At 40.4% G+C, this 24,790-nt stretch overlaps 1 protein-coding gene across 2 annotated transcripts; it reads right to left on the minus strand.

Moving 5' to 3' along the window:
• Window positions 1–213: 213 nt before the first annotated feature.
• Window positions 214–23,949, minus strand: LOC137287258 (quinone oxidoreductase PIG3-like). Of its 2 annotated transcripts, none has more exons than XM_067819488.1 (8): window positions 23,746–23,949; window positions 4,853–4,990; window positions 4,120–4,255; window positions 3,682–3,813; window positions 3,114–3,326; window positions 2,819–2,923; window positions 1,975–2,066; window positions 214–1,084 (listed from the first exon to the last, which is right to left on the minus strand). In XM_067819488.1, the coding sequence occupies exons 1-8, from the start codon at window positions 23,827–23,829 to the stop codon at window positions 887–889; spliced, it is 1,098 nt and encodes a 365-aa protein (XP_067675589.1). In that variant the 5' UTR covers window positions 23,830–23,949; the 3' UTR covers window positions 214–886. The 2 variants fall into 2 exon arrangements, with proteins under 2 accessions (XP_067675589.1, XP_067675590.1); XM_067819489.1 differs by lacking the exon at window positions 23,746–23,949 and adding an exon at window positions 22,684–22,814.
• Between the last annotated feature and the right edge of the window lie 841 nt (window positions 23,950–24,790).

Raw genomic sequence — 24,790 nt, forward strand, 5'->3', positions numbered from 1 at the left:
TATATGAAGCAAAGAGAAAGCCAATGAGTTCACACGAAGGTAGTATACATGTAAGCAATGTGAGAACACTTTCCAAATCAGGAGTTTGTATAGTGAGGCGCTTCTCTCTCAATCAAATATACATGAAGCAAAATCATGTCTTTTGTATAATTATTATCTTCAGCATTCTAAACAAAGTGCCCTGACGGACATATTTGTTTAAAAGAAACGTCGTTTGTTCAAACTTCGGATTTGTTTATTCATTTTTTAGATTCAGATGAACTCCAATTCTAACATAATGGGTTGACATATAACGCCTTGCTGGTAATAGATGAACCCCTGTTCTTATACACATAGCGGCAAACTGATAGACACGCCGCTGCCTTCACTAAACGTTTACCGTAGAACGGTAGTCTCCCATTGACACAGCTGTCCTTAGTTTGAAATATTAATTCACTCCTAAACTGTTTATGGGGTTGTTGCGTCAGGAGAAACTGCCCATTGAGAAAAGGGGACTAAAACGTGCCATATCAGCAGGTGATTGACTGATGTCATCTAAGGGAACGGGAGTGGAAGCTGACAACACCAGTCACCGGATTACCTGGTCCAGATGTAATTAATTCTTGCCCGACATCATGTATGGTACAATGCTGAATGCAATAGTATTAGTCTTGTGTCATATCTACTCATGATACCAAATATGACATATTCATGTGCCTATATATATACATGTATACATGAACAGTGAAAAAATATAAATACTACCTCTTGAATATTTTCTGGACAACATCAATCATAACATGGCGATATCGTTTACAAATATATTTTCCAAATTACTCCAACAGTGTTGATTTTTTCTGAATATGTAAATACAGTGGCAAACAATATACCTTATACATCGTACTCATCACAGTTCATCTTTCTTGTCCCGATCTTGAATAACCTCTATTACTATTTTCCCTGTATTTTTATTTTCCTCCATCATTTTGTGGGCATCTCCGATCTTCTCCAGTGGGAATGTTGTGAATATAATCGGCTTCACCTTGCCCGAGATGAAATGTGGAAGCACCTCTTGCATAAAGCTTCCAACGAGCTGGGACTTGTACTGAAAAAAACAACAACATGAATACGAGTAAAAGAAATCGGTTGGTCTAACAGATCGGTGCCAATATGCATGGATAACGGCTCATACAATCATGAGCTGATGAAGAATGGATCATCTTTGTATTTGTATTCAAGAATTAAAGCTTCTTTCTATTTAGAAAGTTATCTTTCTCATATAAAATCTAAAGAGGCATGAGTAGTATTACCTATTAATAAGAATATCGATAGACGTGATGGTATTTCGAGACAGTATCGTTGTTGTAAGCTATGTAAATCTAATAACGTCGAAAATGAATTTTATAATTGTCCAATATATAATGATCTACGTAAAACACATTTCCCAAATATTCCTCTGTACACCAATAAAGAAATGTTTGTTAGTATCTTACAGAACAGCAGTTTAAACAAGATAATATCCATTTCAAAATTTATAAACGAAGCTCTTGTATTTCGTAATTCCTCACTGCGAAATTGTCACCTTTATATTACTTAATGCAACTATATGAAAATGTCACTTAATGTTATATCTCGGTACATGTGCCTAAGGCCTCTCTACTGACTAAAACTGTTTGATTGACTGATACGAGAGTAGGAAGGTTGGCGGGGAGAGGAGTATCAGTGTTTGACTGTGCCAGGTGAGGACCGTCGGCGTTTTACTGTCAAAAGAGGGAATCATCAATGAAGACGATTGTCGGTGTTTTACTGTCAAAAGAGAGAATTATGAGCGAAGACAGCTGTCGGTGTTTGACTGTCAGTGAAAACCGTTAGAGTCAGTGTAAAGGACTGTCAAAGAAGAAGAGTGTTTGACCACCACTGAAGACGATTATAGTGTTTGACTGTCGGGTAGAGGACAAAGAAGATGACTTTTGTGTCTGCCTTTCAATTTCCTACCTCAAGAGATCGAGCACGGAGAGTTGTCCCTGTAACAGACACTCGCTTACGCAACAGTTTTGCGAACACATCCCCGCTGATCGTGCCACCCCCTGTAAACAAAAAATGCATTCTATAACTACTGCAGAATGTAGAATGTGCTTTAACAAACGTCTGTCACTTGGGAATTTGTCCTGCTTTTTTCATGAGCCAGTTTAGCATATTGATAGAGGCTGTATTCTTGTACACAGATATTTGGAGGGACTAATTTTTGAAACGAAGAAACATATGCAAATACCTTAATTGTTAATTATTTTTATCATTTAGTATTTTTTTGTTTATTGTTTGACGCGGCACTCAGAAGTGCCCCGACTATATGACAGCTGCTGGTAAATAATCGAGTCGGGATCAGACAATACAATCATCGGCATCATGATTATCCACCTCTCAAAGCAGTTGCAATACGATGATCCATCAAATCACCAACGCTGGCCACCTTCTCGAACACATGAACACATAATTGCCAACACACACTGTGTAACGATACATTACGATAAAATTTGCAACGTTCGTTGTGTGGAAAGTTATTGGAGGAAAAACGGATTTGTTCAAAGGGACGTAATTCATATTAGTTGGGTGATCAATGTATGAGTTCAAATGATCTGTCCGTTATTTGATGTCATTAATGTATCACGACTTCCTTTCATTTACGAACTTTGGTTGGACAGAATTGTGTTACGACCATGACTCAGTGTCGCCTCCTCCAGATAGACATGCCCTGTATTAGAACGCATGTTACTGCCTTGCCTTCTTGATGCCCCAGCGTTTACTCAGCATTCCTCAGCCCGTACCCATCAACCCTTACCCATCAACCCATACAGCACCCATCGTCCATCCACGGCTATAGCGTTCATGTTCTGTTCGTAGTAGGACCCGCCCACGCAGTCCAGGATGACGTCAACTCCCTTGCCTGTCAACAAAGAAAATGTGCTAAAATGAAAACTGTAAATACTACTAACATGTATCATGTCATTGCACAGAGGGATATGAGTCAGCGCGCTAGAAGGGCTACTAGTCTGAAACGTTACATGTTTGAGCATTTCCCATGACCCTTTGACTTAAATTCTCGATAAGAAAACCGCTTGGCAAATAGTCCAAACCGTTTGTTGCATCTAGAACTTTCTGACTGAAGTCTCCCTCCTTGTAGTTGAACCCCTTTGAGGCCCCAAGGGATACGGCAGTCGCGATCTTGGCTTCTGATCCTGCTGTCACAATGGACTTGGCACCAGCCAGGGATACCAGCTGTACGGCAGCGGTTCCCACCCCACTGGCTCCTCCGTGAATCAGCACTGTCTCCCCTGTCTGGACCTTGCCTGTTGGAGAAACAAGCGTAATTGGAAGTCATGCGTGGAGAAGGTACAGCATTAAGAGCTCCCCTAAAGGGTAATGCTTTATTATTCTACAATCGCAACTCTCTCAAGAGGGTGTAAGATAGGTCAGGTTATATCAAGGATAGGTTGTCATTATTCAGGCCATGAAATTGACCAGAATCAAACTGGGAAGTTTGCATGTACAGATGTGGTTTCAAATCAGTATTTATTACCGAAAAAGTGAAAGATGAGTCGTGTTGTAAAACACACTTGCTCCTTCATGAGAACGCATTACTAACAAGTGGAAGATGTGGCCTTCTGTCGGAGATTCTGAGATATGTACATATCATAATCTTACCCACAAAGTGCAGCAACTGGTATGCAGTCAGCCAAACCTCAGGGATCGCTGCGGCCTGGATGTAGTCCATCCCTTCCGGTATTGGCATGAGGAGCTGCTCGGGAGTGGCCACGTACTCAGAGTTACCTCCCCCTGAACACAGGATTTGTACAGAGGATTGTCATAGTCTGTTGGATATTGATTTTGACAACTGACTAGAGCATGGCATTCATTTAACAATCACGATCTTGGTCCTTGGTTACCCGATACCATCTAACCAGGTGGTACTTTCTCTGTGTCAGTACAGGAGTGCTGTCGGAACTTTGAGACGACACTGCCCCGAAATAATTGATTAAGAACGTATTCAACGATGAAAATGCTATTTCCTGATATTCAAGATATATGTGTGATCATAATCTAGAACGGATTGCTTCGACGATATAACGGATGTTTCATTACCTGACAAAAGGGACATAACTCTATCGCCGATCTTCCACTTCTCAGAACATCCTGGTCCGAGAGAATCCACGACCCCTGCGGCCTCTAGACCCAAAATGTCACTCTCGCCTGGAGGGGGTGGGTATAGACCCTTCCTCTGAAGAATCGTGCATGTGAAAAGCATTCTTAAATTGAAACAATACCTGAAGGAGATGTCAGTTTAGTTTACTTCTCCAAAACTGAACGGCTGTGGGAATGTACCCAAACATGGGTTGACCGATATGTTCAGGGCTTTACATGGATACTTGTCAAATCTTGCCGTTATGGACATAACGTGTTACCAGGAACGACCACGAATCTGGCATACAACTCCTCTAACATTGCTCGCGAAAGCTTATGGATGAGAGAGGATGGGTATGGTAAATCAATAAGTGTTTCGTTTGAAGGACCAGGTTTTCATTGTGAATCTCTAAACTTCAGTTAAGCCGTGTTCATCACCTATTCATAATGCATGTGCATCAGTTACCTAAACATTCGAGAACAGAGTCCGGGCGTAGGTCACGTGACTTTGCAAGACCTGAGTACTTTCGTACTTCCGAGCATGTCATGAGAAATAATACTCGTCACACGCTGTCTGACTAAAACACTCTGGCAGTAGCGCTTTGAGAGACTATAATGGGATTTAGACAATTCCAGAGACACTGAATATTAAGATTTGCCACAAAGTGAGATACCTACCGTGACAGTCACTCACCTGCAATGTATCGGCTCTGTTGATGGCGGAGGTATGCACCTTGATAAGAGCCTGTCTTTCCCCGAGAGCAGGTCTGGCTACCTCGCCAACGTACAGATTCTCGGGACCACCCTTTTCAAACTGAGCTGCTCTCATCATCTACAACAGCAGGTGATTACATCAAGTTATTCTAGATCCCTTGCTATGGCTACACTTGGTTCAAACTATCAATGGTCCCCTATCGTTTGAATCCCCTAAACTGGCTACTGTTGGTGTTCTTAGTCTTAGGAATATTGCGCACATGATATCAAAATGCCAGTGCTCTTGGTTTATGCTGATTTATTCATAAACAGTTAATGAGTTTTAGAGGTTTAACATAACAAAATTTCGACCAGCACGTCCTCTTGAAGGTGAAGTTACAGACATTTATCTTCATCGTGGTAGTGTATAAACGAACGCGTTCTAACAACCACAAGAAATAAGAGATGGATATCATGATCAATCAACTAAAGGACTTGAGTCCAAGGCGGTAGAGCGTACCTAATCTTACACAGCAAACCCACTACAACATTGCTTAACCATCACGTATTCAGCACATCGCTTTGCCTAACCACACATCACGTATTCAGCACATCACTTTCCCTAACCAGCCATCAGTAGATATAAATTTCATTCTACAGCACAGACAATAGAAACTATGTCAAAACAATGCTAAAACAATGCGGTAATTAGCTAAAACAATAGCCCATGACCCACATCCCTCATCCCTCATCCCTCATTTCGTGCTCCAATTAGCAAAGACAATGAAACCAGTGACCGTAAATCCCTCATCCCTCATTTATCCCTCATCCCTCATCCCTCATCCCTCATTTGTCCCACATTTCATCCCAAAAATAGCTACACGTGACAGTCATTATCTAAACATATCAATTTCATTAAGCCTAGTGATACATAATATCACCATGGTGAAAAGAAGTTAATGACGTTTAAGGAGAAATTATCAATGGATGTTTCACGTCTATTCAAATAAGTTGTTTATACAGAACAGTCACGACAGGGTGGCATGACCGGTTGATACCCAGTGCACGGTGTACTCTGTAATATAGAACAACCATGAAAGGTGTCATGTGACTGGTTATCTTGGCGACGTCTCGACAGTGTCTTTATGATCTAGCGTTTTTTAATCAAGTCACATACAAACCCTAACCCATCGCGATCCCATTTCATGCGTTGTAATGAAACTTAATCAGCAGCAAGAGAAACGCTGTGTCATGCCCATGCACCACTTTTTCCGCCATTGCCCATTGTGTAAAAAAGTGCTGACAAGTAGGTTTGATTTGTAGGTCAAGATGGTTTGATCTGTAGGTCAAGATGAGTTTGCTTTAAATTACTGTTTATTTAACTGAGATGTGCAAGACCCTCCCTGCTATGTTTTCAAATTCAGTAGAATTAGTGATGAAAAGAAATTGTTAGCAGCAGACAGCTCGTTTTCCACATTTAAGAGTCTGCTAATTCGTTTACGTCTTAAAACGCACCACCGCTCGCAACAGCTTTAGTTGGAATATTTCACGTAATGCCTGTTCGCGTTTCATTTAATGCTCAAAGAACAGAGTACGAACTTAAAATTATAAAGAGTACTAACGCTTCTGATTCAATTACTTTGTAACACTTTACCGAATCAAAAATGTCTGTTATGTGATGTGTATCCTCAGTGTTTCCACTCTTAATGAAATTCGTTATGATAATCATGCTGTAACAAGTGATAGATCGTTAGATAGAATCGTTAGAACGTACCTCGACTTTACACAAACGTGAGAGTGAATTCACTAGCAAAGTGGGAGAGATTTTGATGCAAACATTACATGTTAAACCATGTGATTAGTGTTCTGTTGAAAAGTTGCAGAACCTAACGCGCAGGTACTTTGTAACTTTGATCATCATCTATGTTACCACAATCACGTATTAACTATCATGTGATTACTTTATCTGATTGATAAGTGGTTTATAATTCTGTTCGTGCGATCGCCTTGATTAAAGACGGTATTCACAAAATGATACATGTTGATAGGTGTACTGATAATGACCTTGTATCCTATTGTAGGCGACTACGAATTTTATGAGAACCAGAAATTCACAAAAAGTGTTCTTACCTACATCATAGTGTTGGATAAATTATTACTAAGATGTGAGAAGTACAAGTTTTAAAATACGTTATTATCACTGCGCTGTTAGTATCATGATGGGTGGTAGATATTCTGCGAGGCAATCTAAATGGACACATGAATGGCGGTGCTTGCACAATGTTTCTCACCAACGGGAACACGTGCTTACCCGCTCACTGAGTTTGTTTAGTTAGTCTTGAATATATGCGTGAGGCGAGTTCATTCTAGTAAGCATATCGTCTTGAATGAAAAGCGGTGAAGGTAGACGACGGGTGATAGGTTAGGTTACACCTGTAGCTATGGCCTGACTTTAATCATATTGTTCGCTCGACAACCGGGTTCATTCCGGTTAAAGCGGCAAGCTGGTGATAGTGATCTGAAACGTTCCTCTGGCTTCGTTAGTTATGAATGAATTTACTCATATGTTCACCAAAACCAGCTTCTCACAATGCGGTGTCTAATAAATTTATATAGATTACTGTCTTGAGTAAGTCACATTTTTTGTCTTAAACAGTTCATATAATTGTGTGTGTAAAGTCTAATTATAGCAAGAAGGGTTTTTTTTCAAATTATTTGCAAATCCGATTTAGAACACACTGATATACAGTGCGACGTCACTACCACTCGTCCAATCACGCCCCTTCTCATGTAATGATGTAGTACTCCTACCGTAAAGTTACTTAACATTAATTCTGTTAAAAACCGTTACACACATGAGTTCTTCTTACAAATTTTATTATTTCAGAAGTGGTACGAGTCTGCACAACCACGTTGTCGCTGATTGTGCTGAATGTATGATTGTGCTGAGTGTATTCGCAATCGATGTGGCTGTCTTGATCCGTACCATCTGAGATGATAATATCCCTTGTAGTCTGTCTCACAGCCCCCCGAACCATATTATTTCCCAAACACCATAGCCCTAGCTGCAGCGCTCAAGCCCTATAATCTCTGGTCTCCCTGATGCTCCTTTTGAATTTGAATGTGTTTGTGTGTTACTATCAAAATGATATGTATTCAGAAACTAAGCGTTAGTCTACATTTCCTGTTGCTGTCAGAAGGTATCAAGGGATCCTCTTGATGCAGTGACACAGTGTCAGGCACGGGTCCCCTACGCTTTCCCCACAACACCAGCAAACAACGTCCTTGTAATAAGACACGTACCACACTGAACGCGGGGTGAGGTTTGGTCGTCAGGAATGAAAAGGAATTATTAATTTAATAAAACGAATAATTACTTTGAAAAGTCTTGTTCTTATTCTTTGTTGGACTTTCACCCATAGTCTAGCAGTGTCGACTTCTCACTCTGTGTGCGCGCATGTGGTTCGATGGCTTGTGTGTGTGTGTGTGTGTCTGTGTGTGTGTGTGTGTGTGTGTGTGTGTGTGTGCGCGCGCGTGAGTGTCCATGTGAATCCGCGCATATACAAGAATATCAGTCAAGACAACATCATGAGTGATGGTGAGCAGTATATATGAGCGACACACCCCTCTATCATTTCCAAAACACGTTGTATCAACGTCCCTGCATGTACCGAGCAACCACGTTGTACTGTTGAAAAACAGAAGCGAAGTAATCGTGACACTTTTTCAAAACGTGGCGACCCCAGTCGCATCCCTCTTCCGATACAAGACATGAGAAATAGCAAGCAACATAGCGCACTTACACGGTATAAAAAGGATAAGGTTATGCACGACCGGAAACACACTTCAACAGTCCGTCAAAGACTAGAGACAGTCAAGACTCGACTTCTTCAAGCGAACGTACAAGCAACAGAGAAGTGAGTAACAATCAGAATACTTAGTCTTTGGCCTTTTTTGTGCATCATTTTTTAAAACATTGTTCGAAACGTTTTATCATAACTTTAATTATTTCAGATAAACAAAGAAGTTGGCGCAGAAAAAAACATGCAATAGTGAATCGTATTCAAATTTTATAGTAGGTGAATAACAACAAATAACAAAATGTCTGAGCAAACTACATGTCCTGTCTTCCAATGTGAAATTTGCAGACATTGTTTCAAACAGAAATGTCATTTGTTAAGACATCAGAGACATTGTGAACGAGTGGGCATATTGTTTACCTGCAACCATTGCCATCGATCGTTTAATCGGGAAGACAATTTAAAACGTCATGTCAAAAGTTGTTCCGAAAATGTTTATTGTCGTCAATGTCCACATTGCTTTGAAAGGTTTAACAGCAAATTCGGTTATCAACGACATTCATGTAACTGTAAAACATCTGCTCCTGATGAACATATTTGTCAAACGTATCATCAATCTTTCCCAACCTCTAAAGCATTAAGAATGCACACACATAAAACTGACCATGACATGTCGGGTGGTGGCAGAGGTAAACGTAGACAAAGGGCTAAAACGGCTACGCTATTTGTCCCTCCTCCTCCCCCACCTAACGCCCCTCCCGCCACCAATATCGCCTCACGTCCATGTTCAAGCCACTCCCTACAGGGAGATGTTAGAGACTATGACTTTGACGGACGGAATAGCACGGACCCACTGAATTTCATGATTAGTGAACAAAGTCAGGTTATTGATACAATTGAGGATGAAATTCGTGAGAAAAAAGCCGTAAAATGGGGGTTGTGTCTCCATATTAGAATGGCCAAACCTAGTCGGGAAGATGAGAGCACAAGTTACCATGAGGCTTATTTCAGAAGTGTCATGACTATAGCTACAGAGGGTAGTGACTTAAATGAACAGTATCTTGAAGCCGTACACAAGATGCTTCAGACGCTGGATGATTATGAGGGGGTTCATTCTGGTTTGAATATCTCCGCCGTCGTACTTTTGAAACTCACTGTGGTAAAGTTTGAACCTTTCAAAGGTGGTAGTTATATTCCACTACCACAAACTCTTGTCAAGAAATCCAAAAGTATTATCAACATAAAAAATGGCGATAATCTTTGTTTTGCTTACAGCATTTTAGCAAAACTGTTTCCGGCTTCTCATAACAAAGAACGCGAGGGAAATTATCGTCCTTATTTAAACCGTTTGAATTTAGAAGGATTCACCTTTCCCATGACTTTAAAACAAATTCCTCGATTTGAAGAAGCCAATGAGTTGAGTATCAACGTGTATGGGTTTGAAGATAATACTTTGTATCCCATGTACATCAGTAATAGGCTGGATGCAGATGAAAACAGGAAGATTGATTTGTTGTTGCTTTCACAAGAAAGTGAGTCGGATGATTTTGAAGGCATCCTAGGGTTAGAAGAACATGAACGCATGGACGTAGACGTTAAACCAAATACACATTACTGTCTCATTACCAGTTTAAGTGGGTTAGTCAGAAACAAGCAACGTAATAACCGCACTCAGTTCATCTGTCGCAAATGTCTTTGGTGTTATACATCACAACAATGTCTGGATAAGCATAAAGACTACTGTTATGACAAAGCACAAAGAGTCATTATGCCTAGTCCAGAGGATGCGGTGTATCAGTTTAGATTACGTTCTCAAAGCAAAACAGAACGAGCCACGTTTGTTATCGTGGCTGATTTTGAGTCCTTGCTCATTCCAGAAAGCAGCCCGGGTAGTTCACGACTGAATAAACATGTACCTTGTGCTTATGCTTACAAAGTGGTGTGCACGGAGGAACGGTATTCGAAACCTGTACAAACATATGTAGGAGAACAGGCAGCTGAGCATTTTATTGAAAGTATTTTAAGGGAATATGACAGCATCCAGACATTGTTGGATTCTATCAAACCCATGCAGCTCACTGTCCAAGATAAGATAACCATCGCCAATGCTACTCATTGTGGTTTGTGTAGTGAACTGTTAGGTACTGATCGAGTGTTAGACCACGATCACCTGACAGGACGTTTTCGACAAGTTTTGCATAATCGATGTAACCTGAATTTTCAGTTACGCAAGAAAGTGGTTGTCATGCTTCATAACTCTGAACGTTATGATTCTCACTTGATACTGGAAGTAGCACAACACTTTGGTGACAGAGACATTACAGTCATCCCTCACAACTCAGAACAGTTTCTATCGTTTACAGTGGATAACAATTTGGTCTTTTTGGATAGTTACAAATTTCTGCAAAGTTCCTTAGATGCACTGACACAAAACCAACTGAACAAAGGCGTGGATTCATTTGTCTATTTGAAAGAACACTTCCCCCATCATGGAAACATGTTAACAAGGAAACTTCCCTTTCCTTATGAATACATGGATGACTGGGGAAAACTGAATGAGACTTGTTTACCTTCTCAAGCATCCTTCTTCAGTTCTTTGTCTGATGAAAATATTAGTCAGGAAGACTATACATTTGTTCATGAATTATGGAAGGAGTTTGACTGTGAAACCATGAGCGACTTTGTCCGGTTGTATGTGAGTGTTGATGTGCTGCTATTAACCGACATCATACAGACCTTCAGAACAGGGTGTTTGACTGACTATGGTCTTGACATTTGTCATTATTACTCCATGCCAGGTTTTTGTCTGGATGCTGCTATGAAAATCACAGATGCCAAACTTGATCTGTTCACTGATGTCGACACTTACAATTTCATTGAAAATTCCATTCGTGGTGGGGTGTCTATGATTAGTAAGAAATATGCAGTTGCTAACAATTATCACCTATCGGGTTTTGATCCACTGAAAGACACCTCCTTTCTTCTCTACTTTGATGTTAACTCTCTGTATGCAACAGTCATGCTACAACCGCTCCCCATTGGAAACTATCGCTTCATCAGTTCTGAAGAGTATGACACCATTGACTGGACAACTGTCGATACAGAAGGAGATACAGGTTACATCCTTGAAGTCGATTTGTTGTATCCCAAACACTTACACAAAGCTCATGCTGCTTTTCCCATGGCTCCTACACATGATGACATTCCCTATGATGAGTTTTCACCTGCTCACCAGAAACTGTTAACTCATTTCAACCCACTCAAAAAATCGTTGCGTAAAGGTTCAAAGAAATCATCCGGTAAAAAACTGTTCACTACTCTAAAAGATCGTTCCCACTACGTGGTTCACTTCAAAACGTTACAGCTGTACCTGAGACATGGATTGATATGTACAAAAATACACAGAGTGTTAAAATTTAGACAAGGAGCATGGTTGAAACCTTACATCGATCTTAATTTGAGTAACCGCAAAAATGCCAAGGATGACTGTGATAAAGATCGTTATAAACTCATGAACAACTGTGTGTTTGGACGGTTCTGCATGAATAAACGAAAGCATAAAACAGTTCAGTTGGTAACACAGAGATCTAAACTTCGAAAATGTGCAGCGAAAAGTAACTTCAAACAGGTCAAAATTTTTTCAGAAGACGTGACTGCAGTAGAGTTGGAGAAATTATCTGTACATTTAGATCAACCCATTGCTGTTGGCTTCACCATCTTGGATTTAGCCAAATATGAAATTTACACTTTCTATTATGATGTCATGCAAATGCAGTATGGGCCAGAAAGACTTGACCTTTTGATGACGGACACGGACAGTTTGTTTATGCATGTACATGCACCTTCACATGAACCCCTTTTGAATCCTTATGTGTTCATGAAATACAATCAACATTTGTTTGACACTTCCAACTATGCACCTGATGATCCAAAAGGGTTATACTCGGATGAAAATCGCAAGGTAACTGGTAAAATGAAGGATGAAGCAGGCGGGAGCATCATATTAGAGTTTGTGGGACTAAAAAGCAAAATGTACTCTTTTCTGATGCAAAAATCTAAAAACGTCATCGAAAAAAAGACAGCTAAAGGCATTAAGAAATCTGTCATCAAGAAATTTCTCAGACATGATATGTATAAACAATCATTATTTGAACAGAAGAGGTTCAGTTGTTCCTTTCACTTGATTCGATCATACAATAACACTTTGTACACTGAGAGACAAAACAAAGTGGCATTGACACCAGTTGACGACAAGAGGTATCTGTTAGATGATGCTGTTCACAGCGTTCCATATGGATATTCACCAATCTAAAAAAAATTGTATACATTCACTATGTATGTGAAGACATCTTTCCACAAGAAAACAGTGCTCAACAGGTATGTGCTTCCTTTACGCATTTGCCATGTATGGAGTCCTTTACTCATTCACCATATATTGCTTCCTTTACTCATTCATTATATATAATTTATCTAATTATATATATATTGCTCCTTTTATCTAACTATTTATCTAATCATTAATTTATTTTCAGCGTCAAAATGAATGTTCAGACATATATGTACAGACTGATCGGTGCCAATGGTGAAACGCTGCGTGAAGGACAAACCTTAAGAAGAACACGAATGGCTGCTTATCAAGCAGCACAGAGGGTTCTGCAGCGGGTCATGGAACAGGGTGTGATCCCTGCTAACACTGTATATCCTGTGGAAGTGCGTGAAATTAACACCACAAGGCGGTCTCTTGAGCGTGCACGTGACTTGAGACACCATCGTCAAATGTTCGAGTCTATTCTCAAAACGCTCTACCTGAATGAACTCAAGACAAAATTCACCAAATTGTGTGAAGACGATTGCTATGGATGTGAAACTGGTCATCCGTTTCAAATCAATCACCAGTGTGTGATGCTGAATAGTGATGAAAAGGTGGAGCGCTATTTTGAAGAAGCTCTGAGTGGAATATCTCATCAAAACATGTTAGAAAGTGCACGTCATCAACGTACACAACTCAGACTAGACTTCCATGATAGATACACCGACTGGTATGACAACATTAACAGTTTGAACGCTGGTTTGCTTTCCAACACAGGAAAAGAGAAACTGCTGATGCTGACCAAACTCAACATGCATTTACGATAAACAACAAGACCAACTAGTCATTTAGTAATCCATTTTTTTATTTCCTTGTACATAATATGTATAGAAGAATGGATGTACATTAAAATGGTTCGATTGTTTTCCTTACGTTTGTCACACCAGGCACACCATGAGACGCTTTGCGTTTTATATATAAAGTATTTACAGTCTTCTTCTTTTTGTCTTTATTTTGCCTGCTTTTCATGAGATGTTTAGGAATGTGTAAATGTCTCAAAAGTTTATAAAACTCTCTATATCCCACTGGTCGGTGACTCTCAGCACCTGCTTTCATGATGAGAAAGCGGAGCAAGTCCACTATATTTGAACCATGTAATACCTCACCATTAGGTAACACAAGTCTTAGATCTCCTGTTAGTCCTATTTGACCATTCAGAATATTTTCTTTCACAAATATCCACAAGCTCATTAACTTCCCAATGGTCTTTGTAGACGAAACCCCTCGAATGATCTGCTCGGGGACACGAAGCATAAAGTCCATGTTATGTTCCATGACAGATGCAACTGTTTCATCACTAGAACCCTTATTATGATTCATCATCTTCAGATCTTGTCTCGTCAGAGGATTCTGATTCAGTATCTGATTCGCTGTCTGAGGAAGAATCTGTTCTTCTTGATTGTTCATCAACCTCTGGTAGGTCTCTCTTGTCAGAAGAACCATAGGCTTGCTCATTGTGAATCGATGAGAGGTATACTTGAAAGGATTTTATGCAAATGGGTAGAACCGAATGATGTGTCAGAATCAGCTCACGTTTCTCGCGACTACTAACTGTCTTGCTGGCTAAAGATCGAATGCACTTCTTGTAGCGTGAGAGACGCATTTTATCACTGTGTGGTAAGGGTATGATTCCTCTCAAAATGTTAAATATAAGAGTAATCACTGACATAAGCTGTTCACGTGAGGCATGTATTAACAAAGCCTTTCTTTGCCTGACACTAGCTTGTTCCAACATCATAAGAAAAGCTGAATGTTTTTGGAGCAGACCACTCATGTTGATGCTGTATGGTAGCTGTTCCACTCTCAAATGAAGACACACATCTTTGGTTAGTGTTATTTATCTAGAAACCCAAAATCGCATCTTCTTTGTTGTCATCTTCTTTGCACTGACTACAATCATGAGGAGGATCTCTTTGCCAACTTTCCAACAAATCTTCACCCTTAACAGACACAGTGGTGCTGTGTTTTGAGTCTTCGTAATCTTGTAAAGACATAGCCTTTCGAAAAATATTATTAGCAACCACTCGCTCGTTTTCACTACAGAAACATTCGTAGTCTACCCTTCCATCTATCCATATGTCTTCATCTAATATGTTGGGACACAGTCTGTTATTCCACAAGAAGTCTTTAATGACTTCAGTCCATGAGTCATAGTGATGTTCTGTTTGTAAAGCAGCGTAATCGTCTCCCCACACTGACACTGTAAACAACATTCGAGAAGCTGTTTCTTTCAATGTTGCATCATCCTTTCTGTGTTTTTCGATAATGTTGATCAGACAATTCCTTTCTTTCACTGCATACATTCTGAGGGAGGGCTGACTGTACTATGGCTGAAGTGACGTGAATTGGTTGTTATATGGAAGGTTGTCAGTTTGAAAAACTACGGTGATTAATATTTATTCAAAGTTGCTCACGTCTAACCTTTCTTGGTATCCATGGGTTCAGACACCATGTGTATATAGTTACAGTGAGGAGACAGTCTGAAGTGTTCAGTCATGGGATCATCATCGGGTATCCATTGATGTACACGAAGCCTACATTTGAAGCAGTAGACTTTATCAGACTGTCCTGTGTAAATAAATCCTGCTTCAGCCATGGGTTTTGGCGACTGTTTCATTTGAACAGGCCAGTTGTTGAACGACTTCAATCTGTCACTAAACTTATAGCCATACTCCTCAGTGTAACGCTCTGTTTCAACACAGTCTGCGAGCACATCATTGAACCGTCCGCACACATCCATGGTTCTGTTCAACTTCAGCGGTGAGTGTGAAATGATGAAAACACTTGTAGAGAGACGAATATATCATTTCAGTCCTACTTCTGGGACTGTTGTAAGTAGACTGTACATACTTCATCATCAGGAAATATGTTTGTGCGTAAACGTCCATAGCGTTCATCAGCATGGGGTGAAGCATCCAAAACAAGATACCCATATTGTTTTCTCCCAACTGCATCTTGGAAGGATTCCATAAAATATTTAATTTGACCTGGAAATATTTGCGATGCCAAAATTCTGTATTCATGTGCTGAACGCGGGTTAGACAACAGAACAAAGTAATGGGTGTTTAGAGACATGGTTCTGTTACATTCGCCTTTAGGAAAGGCTGACTGTTGAATGTTAATGACAGTAATTCCCAGATGATGAGATAGTGTGGTATAAAGATGTAAAAACAGAGGGTTCTTACAAATGTCTTGCATGAAGTCATCTACTACCAGTACACACCGTTTATCGGATTCCGAAGAATATGATTTTAACTCCTCTTCTGTAGGTAGTGCATCTTTAAATCGAATGTTGGGAATCGTCTTCTCAAGTTCGCTGTAGGCATCCTGCCACACGGCATAGCAATACACAATCAGGTTGGGTGGTGGATCGAACATGCAGCTAGCTTGTTTTAAGAGCTGTGCAACCCAAAAGGTTTTCCCACTTGAAGATCCTCCCACAACCGATATTGTAGTAGGAGTTTGAAATGGTAACACACATTCTCCCATGATGTATTCAGATCGCTCTTTAGCACAGAACTGCAATACTAGGCTTGATACCGTGGTATTTATACACAACACAAACCTAATCTCATCTACACTAATTTTATTGATATTTTTTTTTCATACATAGATATAACATCAGTTACAATCTAGACAAGAAGCAGAGCAGTATTTGAAATAATTACAAACATATTCAGATACAAAGGCGTCATTCCACATGAAGTTGTGTACATCAAACTGATGAAGTATATGGTTTAGACTCAGGCATGCTTTAAATTTACATAATACATAGTACAAACAATAGAACCCACACACATTTGAATTCACAGATTGTAACCGGTGATTACTGCGTAAGTAAGAACCAGCATAAGTCTTTAAATAGCGATCAAATGTAACATCAACAGGATCTGCTAAACTATCGAAGAATTCTGCTGTATTGTTTTTAAAGTACATAGCAACCCAGTGGCGACCACTGTTCTGACTGGACTCAGTATTCACAATAAATCCTACACCTTGTCTTTGCATGAAAGGTGCGATTATAGGAAGCGTATCTCTGGCATACACCCCCAAGACGTGAGTCTGTAAGGTTGAATCACACTGAAGGGCGCACATCAACTGTGAAGCTTTCATCTCTGTGTTTACTTGATGAAGACGTTTCGCGCTTGATCGATTTCGATGATGGAGTTTCTTTCACTGAGAATGATGCAGCTCAGCGTTTTGGTTAGTGCAGCTTTGAACTCGATTTCCAACCGCACATTTCCAGTCTTCACCAGATTGAGGTACTCGGATTCTCCACACAACTCTTCCAGTTCAAAGACAAACAGTGCATTTCCTAACAAAAATTCTCCCCTGGATATGAAATTTCCTCGATTTTCTCTCCAAAACCCCATGCCATCAAACATGTTTACGTAGCTGTTCACATCATCAGCTCGAGTTGGACGCCCAGGTACACTGACACCATTCACATAGAGACTGACAGTTTTGAGCATGCTGGATTGAAAGTTGAAAGGATTCTTGTCATATGACCCATTCAGACTCTTGCTTTCCACAAAGGCGATGATGTAACGATTAGCAATGGGGTTGGACACATTATCAATGGTATGCGTCAGTTGAGAAACAGGGATGCTGTTGACCTTGACCTCAGACTTGGTGAAAGGGTAGAGTGCATTGGAGTTATTTTCGAACAGGGTGTTGTGAGCTAGAATCAGCGCCGGGTTGACTTTGAGTTTGCATACTTGAAGATAAGCATCGAGTAGCTCAATGGTATACTCTTGGTTGGCTTTACCGCTCATCAAACAGAAAGTAGGTGATGATCTGTACAATTTCAAAGTCAAATCTACTCCATTGATTAAATGTCTTTTCATGCTAAACACATCTTCATACAAAGGTCCAGACATGGTCAGTTCATTGCTCTTCTTGATGTAGGTACCACGTGCAATCAAACCGTAATTGGTTCCAGTGACACAATCAGTTGTTTCAATGGCATCATTATCTTCACCCTCATCTTTGTAAAACAGCTGCGATGTCATTTGAGAGCTTTTCGCATCAGCTCCATAGTTTAGCAAGGTCTTCATCATGCTCTTGTAAGCATAATGATTGTTGGTCGAAGACACCAACTGGTTCTGCATATACACTGAAATTTGAGAAAACAGTGCCTGCAAAAGCAAATTGACAGGTGCCACGTGTTCGTCTGCATCCAATACCGATCCATCCGCATGGGTGACTTTGAGTTTTACATGCAGTTTTGTTCGCTTCAAATCAATGTAATCACTACCCGAATTGGATATGTGAAATTCCAGTGGAGAAGAGTCATTAATTTGACTGAGTGGGTGTACATCTACAAAATAGTGTTGCTGGATACTGGTCTGATATGGAGGTAAGGTAAATAGGTTGAGCGAATCCGGTACCAACTCTTCAAAAGTTTTGCTATTCAATAAAGACATGATGCTCAACTGAAGATGTCGTTTTCTTTCACAGGAGTACACTTGAGCACTTTAGCTGTCTTGGAGGCGATGTTACGTGTCTGACGTATCTTCTTGGTTGTGGCAATCTGTTCACCTGCAGCTCTTTTTAAAGACCTATGACGCTTTTCTTTAGCATCCGCTCTCTCCACAACACTTTGTTGTTCTGAAGTCATCTGCAGTTCGATTTTAGGTTCTTCCGGTTGAGAAACAGATCGGTGAGATGGAATAACTTTAGGGGGAGCTTTTCCATTCACAACACGAGAAGTACTTGTCATGTGTTTCTTGAAGTAATTCTGCCATTTGCTATAATCTGGGATATACAGAGGGAGGGAATCCATGTTCAGTCAGCAAAGGGATAACGTCTCAAGTGAAGTGTTGCATAAGTCTGCTCTTTCAAGAATGACAGTGGTGTTCCACTGCTCGCTTTTATACAGATTTCAATGTCAGGTGACTCTTTGACCATCACATGGATATTGTATTCATTAGCAAAGGAAAAGTTGGGTCCATTCCTCAGATCAATGCGTCTTAACAGTGGTAACTGGGTATTACCCACCAGTGAACTATCGCACAGGTTACACAGTATATCTACATAAGGATCGTTCACATGAGTGAGGTCTATCTTTCCAAAGTTTAACTCGGATAAAGACACGACCCAAAATCCATCAAACAGCAGTCTTTGATTGAGCTTAATGCGAAAATGATAAGGGCTGTTATCCTTGAAATAAGAATTTTTTGTGTCAGAACTCTTGAGAAACACATATTTCTCCATCATAGGTTTTTCAGTTGACTTTCTACCACATATGAATCAAAAGAACTAGGCCAACCTAACCAACGAACCAAAACATACGTTTTTCCTCTCATGCGTTTCTTCTTTAAGATCTTTTCCACTTGCCACTCAATATCGTCTCCTTTGTTAACCTTTTGCAGTTCGGCAGTGTAAAAACTCCCTTTAATAAGTTCACCATGAAAATCTTTAATTCTGTACAGAGGTATGTCTTGTTTCTTGAAACGTTCTGTTACTTTGAAAAGTTCTTCCGTCCACTTCAGATCAAGTTCTTTGCTGAACGGTTTCCTCAGGTATGGGATGCGAACAAGATCACCAACTTTATATCTGTATTTCTTTATCACTTGACCTTTTTTTTCCTTTGACTTCAACAAGGGTTTGACATACAAGTGTTGCCAAACTTTCAATTCATTGCTTTTATTGACTTGAGCAGGTGATAGAAGGGGTAAAGACGAATGTGGGGTGTTATTGTAGTTGTACACCAAATCAGGTAGAACACTGAGATAATGCTTGGTGTTCTTACGTGTCATGTAACGTGTGATCAACGACTTCAGTGTTCTGTTGAAGCGTTCCACATAATTACTTTTAATGTTTTCGTTGCGTGCAATAGTAATGGTAATATTTTGTTTTTCCAAAAAAGATTTGAACACTCCCTTAAACTCACTACCACCATCTACGCGTACTTTTCTTGGTTTTCTTTCTTGAAGTATTTTTTTAAAGGCTTTCAACACGGACTCTGGCCTTTTATTTTCCAAAGGAAGGACAAAAGTAAACCTACTCAGTATGTCAATCACGACAAGCAAATACCGGATACCCTCATTTTCTTTGCTGTAGCGTGAAAGATCAGCAAGGTCCACATCCCACATTTCGTCCATGGAATTCACTCTGACTTTCATCCTTTTAAATCTATGCTTGACTGGTTTGTGTAAACTGTAAGGATCTTGGTTGTTGACAAACCATTTCACCTTCCTGAGCTTAACATCAGGTTGAGGTGTTGTCTTCAATACCCGTCGGAGTTTGGACGGACCATAGTAGGCTCCTGGATTGTGAGGGTCATAATAATACTTTTCTAATGCTTTTTCGTGCCTCTCTAACAATACCCTGTTCATCTTTTGTGAACTCACACACGTACTGAATGAAACCAGTTGTAACAGGCAATATATAACATGAAGGTACGAATAGGAAGGAACATATGCTTTAATTAATAGAATTCATTCATGTATACATTCACAATTATTGAAAGCGATTTTCTAACAACAGCATCTTAACCACACGTTGCTTCAGATCATGAAGCCACTCTGATGTTTTAAAATGAGTGTCCCGAAAGTCTTTGCAGCGGTATGAAACTATGTTCACGTAATTCAGAGATGTGTCATCACTAAATACTTCCAACCATTTATCAATCACGTGTTCATCATTTATTTCACTCATGGCCGTCATGAAAAGACCATCAACGTGATCCTGTTCTAGCATGTGCTTACACGTGTGCTCCAGTTCTCCCTCAGGTTCAAACATACATCCAAAACACAAATCACAGGATAACCGTCTAAGAATCTTAGCCAGTTCCAAAGTGTAACACAAAGTGAGAAGATTTTCCGCATGCTTTATGTGATTTCCACTATCAACTTCGTCGACACACAAGAACAGTTTTCTTGTCTTCTTGATGATGATTCTTTTCGTTGACCTAGAATCATCTTGAAACTTTCTCTTAGCATCCTTGACACATTCACTGCGATCTTGAAACCATTCGTTACATTGCATGACAACTGTTTCGTGCAAGGTGTGTGATGATTGTAGAACTTGCTTCCAGGAATAGAAAGCTGCTTTACCATTCAGTTGACTGTAAACAAGAATTTAACACTTTTCACTCTCAACAACTTTGTCCATAAGCTCTTGTCTGACCTCCATCAAAGCTTTCCCCAACCAGTTTTGTCCCTTCCAGTTAGATGGATTTAATAGCTTGGGACCGTGAAGAGAGAGTCCAACACCCCATCGTCTATCATATGGACTGGCTTCAGCTAATATTTTTGTGGAGGTGTTCATTAATGCATGTCGAAGAGTGGAGGACTGAGTAAACTTAGCCAGGGTAACTTTCTTCACAACATGGTAACTCACAACATCCCATTTGTGTTGAATAAAGTTTTTCACACATCTTCCTAATCTCTTCTGCATAACAGCAGAAGAGGCTCTTAAAATGTGTTCAGCTGTAACCACATCGCCAAACGTCATTGCCTTCATGTACATATAATACTGCTCAGCACAGTTGAAGATTTTACCATCAACTTCAATCCTAACAGGATAGTACTGGCTAAATGGTGAAGATTTTGTATAAAAGAATACGAACCGATCTGTAACTCTTGTTCCCATGATGTCTGTTCAGCAAAGACACACCTTGTCTGTTGCTTGGACTCAGTTGGAATAACATTGCTGTAAGCAGTGATGGATGCGAGCATGCGCACATCTATTGGTGAATTCAAACTATGTCATTGGACAACACACAATAATCACCATCGCTCATTGGTAGATTTATAGACGTAGTGGAACGTGTGTTTTTTAAAAAAAGAATGTGAAAGGGATGACTAATCATGACATGGCACTATTCAAAGGTTTAAGTTTCATCATCCAGTCATGCTACCCCTGGCTTGTTGATTCTATATATAGAGTACACCGTGCACTGGGTATCAACCGGTCATGCCACCCTGTCGTGACTGTTCTGTATAAACAACTTATTTGAATAGACGTGAAACATCCATTGATAATTTCTCCTTAAACGTCATTAACTTCTTTTCACCATGGTGATATTATGTATCACTAGGCTTAATGAAATTGATATGTTTAGATAATGACTGTCACGTGTAGCTATTTTTGGGATGAAATGTGGGACAAATGAGGGATGAGGGATGAGGGATGAGGGATAAATGAGGGATGAGGGATTTACGGTCACTGGTTTCATTGTCTTTGCTAATTGGAGCACGAAATGAGGGATGAGGGATGAGGGATGTGGGTCATGGGCTATTGTTTTAGCTAATTACCGCATTGTTTTAGCATTGTTTTGACATAGTTTCTATTGTCTGTGCTGTAGAATGAAATTTATATCTACTGCCATCATGTATTCAGCACATCACTTTGCCTAACGACCCATCACGTTTTCAGCACGTCACCTTGCCTCACAACCCATCAAGTATTCAGCACGTCACCTTGCCTTACCAACCATCACGTATTCAGCATTCAACCTTGGCTAATCACCCATCACGTATTCAGCATTCCACCTTGCCTAGCCACCCGATAAACCCCGACGCCTTTTACGACAAGCAAGGATTCCTGGGGGACCAATATTGTAACTGCAATTCGCGGTTGGTTGTAGTAATGACCCTGGCTTTGTAGCCTAAACACTAAAAACGTATTCTGTAGTCATCAACACATCGGTCTTACCTGTTTCGCCATGTGGGCTAATAGTGTCCTATACCGTATCATTGTAGTAAATCACGGACTGATCAGTTACTTCTGTACACTTTACACATCAGCTAGCAAGTGGGCGATGCCGTACAAACAAGGATAGGAATAAAGTGAAAGTAGCATCCTTTACATGGAAACTTTTGAATACTGAAGGGGACAGAGTTCCTGAACAGTTTCCGCGTTACCTCTGATCAACATTCGTGGTATTTATGGCGAGAAACAGGAACTTCAAGTAAATGAGTGACGCATTAATATGTAGCCAAACATATCCGCATCCTATATATGCTCGTTAACTGAGAATGAAGTACAATATTTATGTGCTATAGAGACCCGGTGTTGTAGCTCTATTGCGAAGGCCGGTAGATATTCAGGTCTGGAAAACAGGTAGTGGTTGACAGCATGAGCACCGGCAAATGGGGAATGCCTACACATTGCAGCATCCGAGCCGGTAGCTTGCTGTAATATTACACTGGAACTGAGCCATAGAGATCAATATGTGTAACTTTTCAACCAAGATGTGAAACTGACAGTCATATCTAGTCAAGCTATTGATATCATATGCAATGTTTCAACACGCTAGGACACTGTGGACGACGACTCGACGAACACATCCGAACCAATTAGTTGCCTACTAGACGTAATATAACAAGTGTGGTGTGTGACGAAACTAGTTTATTGGTCGATGTAGATGCCGAGCATTCGGTGGCCACATTGATGATTTAAATTAACATTACCGATTACCGTTTTTAACTTAACATGTAGAAAAAACAACAAAAAACCCCAACCCCTCTCACCCTACTCCACTCCCCCCACCCCAACACTACCAACACCCCCAAAATTATAATTAAGATTATATATGATCAAATACGCACACATGTACACTGGAAATATATAATGATATAATTTGCGACCTTAGCCGTACCTGCGTGCGTTTGCATATTCTCATACAGAACACCTGTTCCCAGTCACACGTTCACATGCGATCGAATACGGCAAACTTTGACCCCGTTTTAACTCTGGCAAATAGTGAATACTAACCTTGTCAGTTGCAGAGCTCACAGCGTGTGCGGAGAGCAACACACATAGAATATATCTCTGGACCAGCACGTGAACTTCCACCATACGACTGACCACTGTAAGGAGACGATCTGTATGTATGTCAAGTAAAGGTGTTCTGTGGAGTCATGCTAGTTGAAGCACAACGTGGTGAGATTGCCTCTGGAAGGGAGATAATCCTTCCTCGACTTATCGTCGAGAACTGTCGGTACAGTAAATATTTCTAATCGAAACACTGCATTCAAAGTCGAGCCCAGTGTGTGAGTGTGTGTGTGCGCGCATTTCGAATCGAAACAATGAATTCATAGTCGAACCCAGTGTGTGAGTGTGTGTGTGTTGTGTGCGTGTGCGTGTGCGTGTGCGTGTGCGTGCGTGTGCGTGCGCGTGCGTGCGCGTGCGCGTGCGTGTGTGTGTGTGTGTGTGTGTGCATCCTGAAAGGTTATTACAAGACAAATGAAATTCGTAAAAACGGGTAAAATTGAACAGTGCACTCTCCAAGCACCCCTGCTGTATCCGCCCCTGCATTTTCTATTTTCAGATACTGTTGATGAGTTTAAACACTTTAATTGTTATTTATTTGTATCATTGTAAATGAAAATATACGCTTCGTTTTGAGCGGGCTCATCGAAGGAAACAGTTAGAACTGGTCTTTAGTAACCCGGCTCATGCTTGAGTAAGAGGCGACTAACGGGATCGGGTAGTCAAGTTCGCTGATTTGGTTGACACGTCATCGTATCCCAATGTGCGTAGCATGGTGCTCATGCTGTTGGTCACTGGATTGTCTGGTGCAGGCGCGATTATTTATCGTCGCCACACACCTGGAATACTGCTGAGTACGGTGTATACTGGACAAACATGACATGCAATGTGAATTTCTGTGCCCTAATGGGAATGACTCAAGACCGCCTTGGACCAACATCACACTGATCGCATAATGAATATACTAATACACATTTTCGACACCACCAACAACTCTGGTTACAGTGAATTCCAATAATATTATTCCTTGTTTCTTACGAAAATGGTA

This window comes from Haliotis asinina, chromosome 6 (genome assembly GCF_037392515.1).
Source record: "Haliotis asinina isolate JCU_RB_2024 chromosome 6, JCU_Hal_asi_v2, whole genome shotgun sequence".
Classification (NCBI taxonomy): Eukaryota; Metazoa; Mollusca; class Gastropoda; order Lepetellida; family Haliotidae; genus Haliotis; species Haliotis asinina.

Coding starts and splice junctions, on each gene's coding strand:
- LOC137287258 (XM_067819488.1), bottom strand. CDS start 23,829: ATGGTGGAAGTTCACGTGCTGGTCCAGAGATATATTCTATGTGTGTTG. Junction 3,814..4,119: donor AGTTATGTCCCTTTTGTCAG/GTAATGAAACAT, acceptor TCCTGTGTTCAG/GGGGAGGTAACTCTGAGTAC. Junction 2,924..3,113: donor AGTTCTAGATGCAACAAACG/GTTTGGACTATT, acceptor CTTTGTTGACAG/GCAAGGGAGTTGACGTCATC.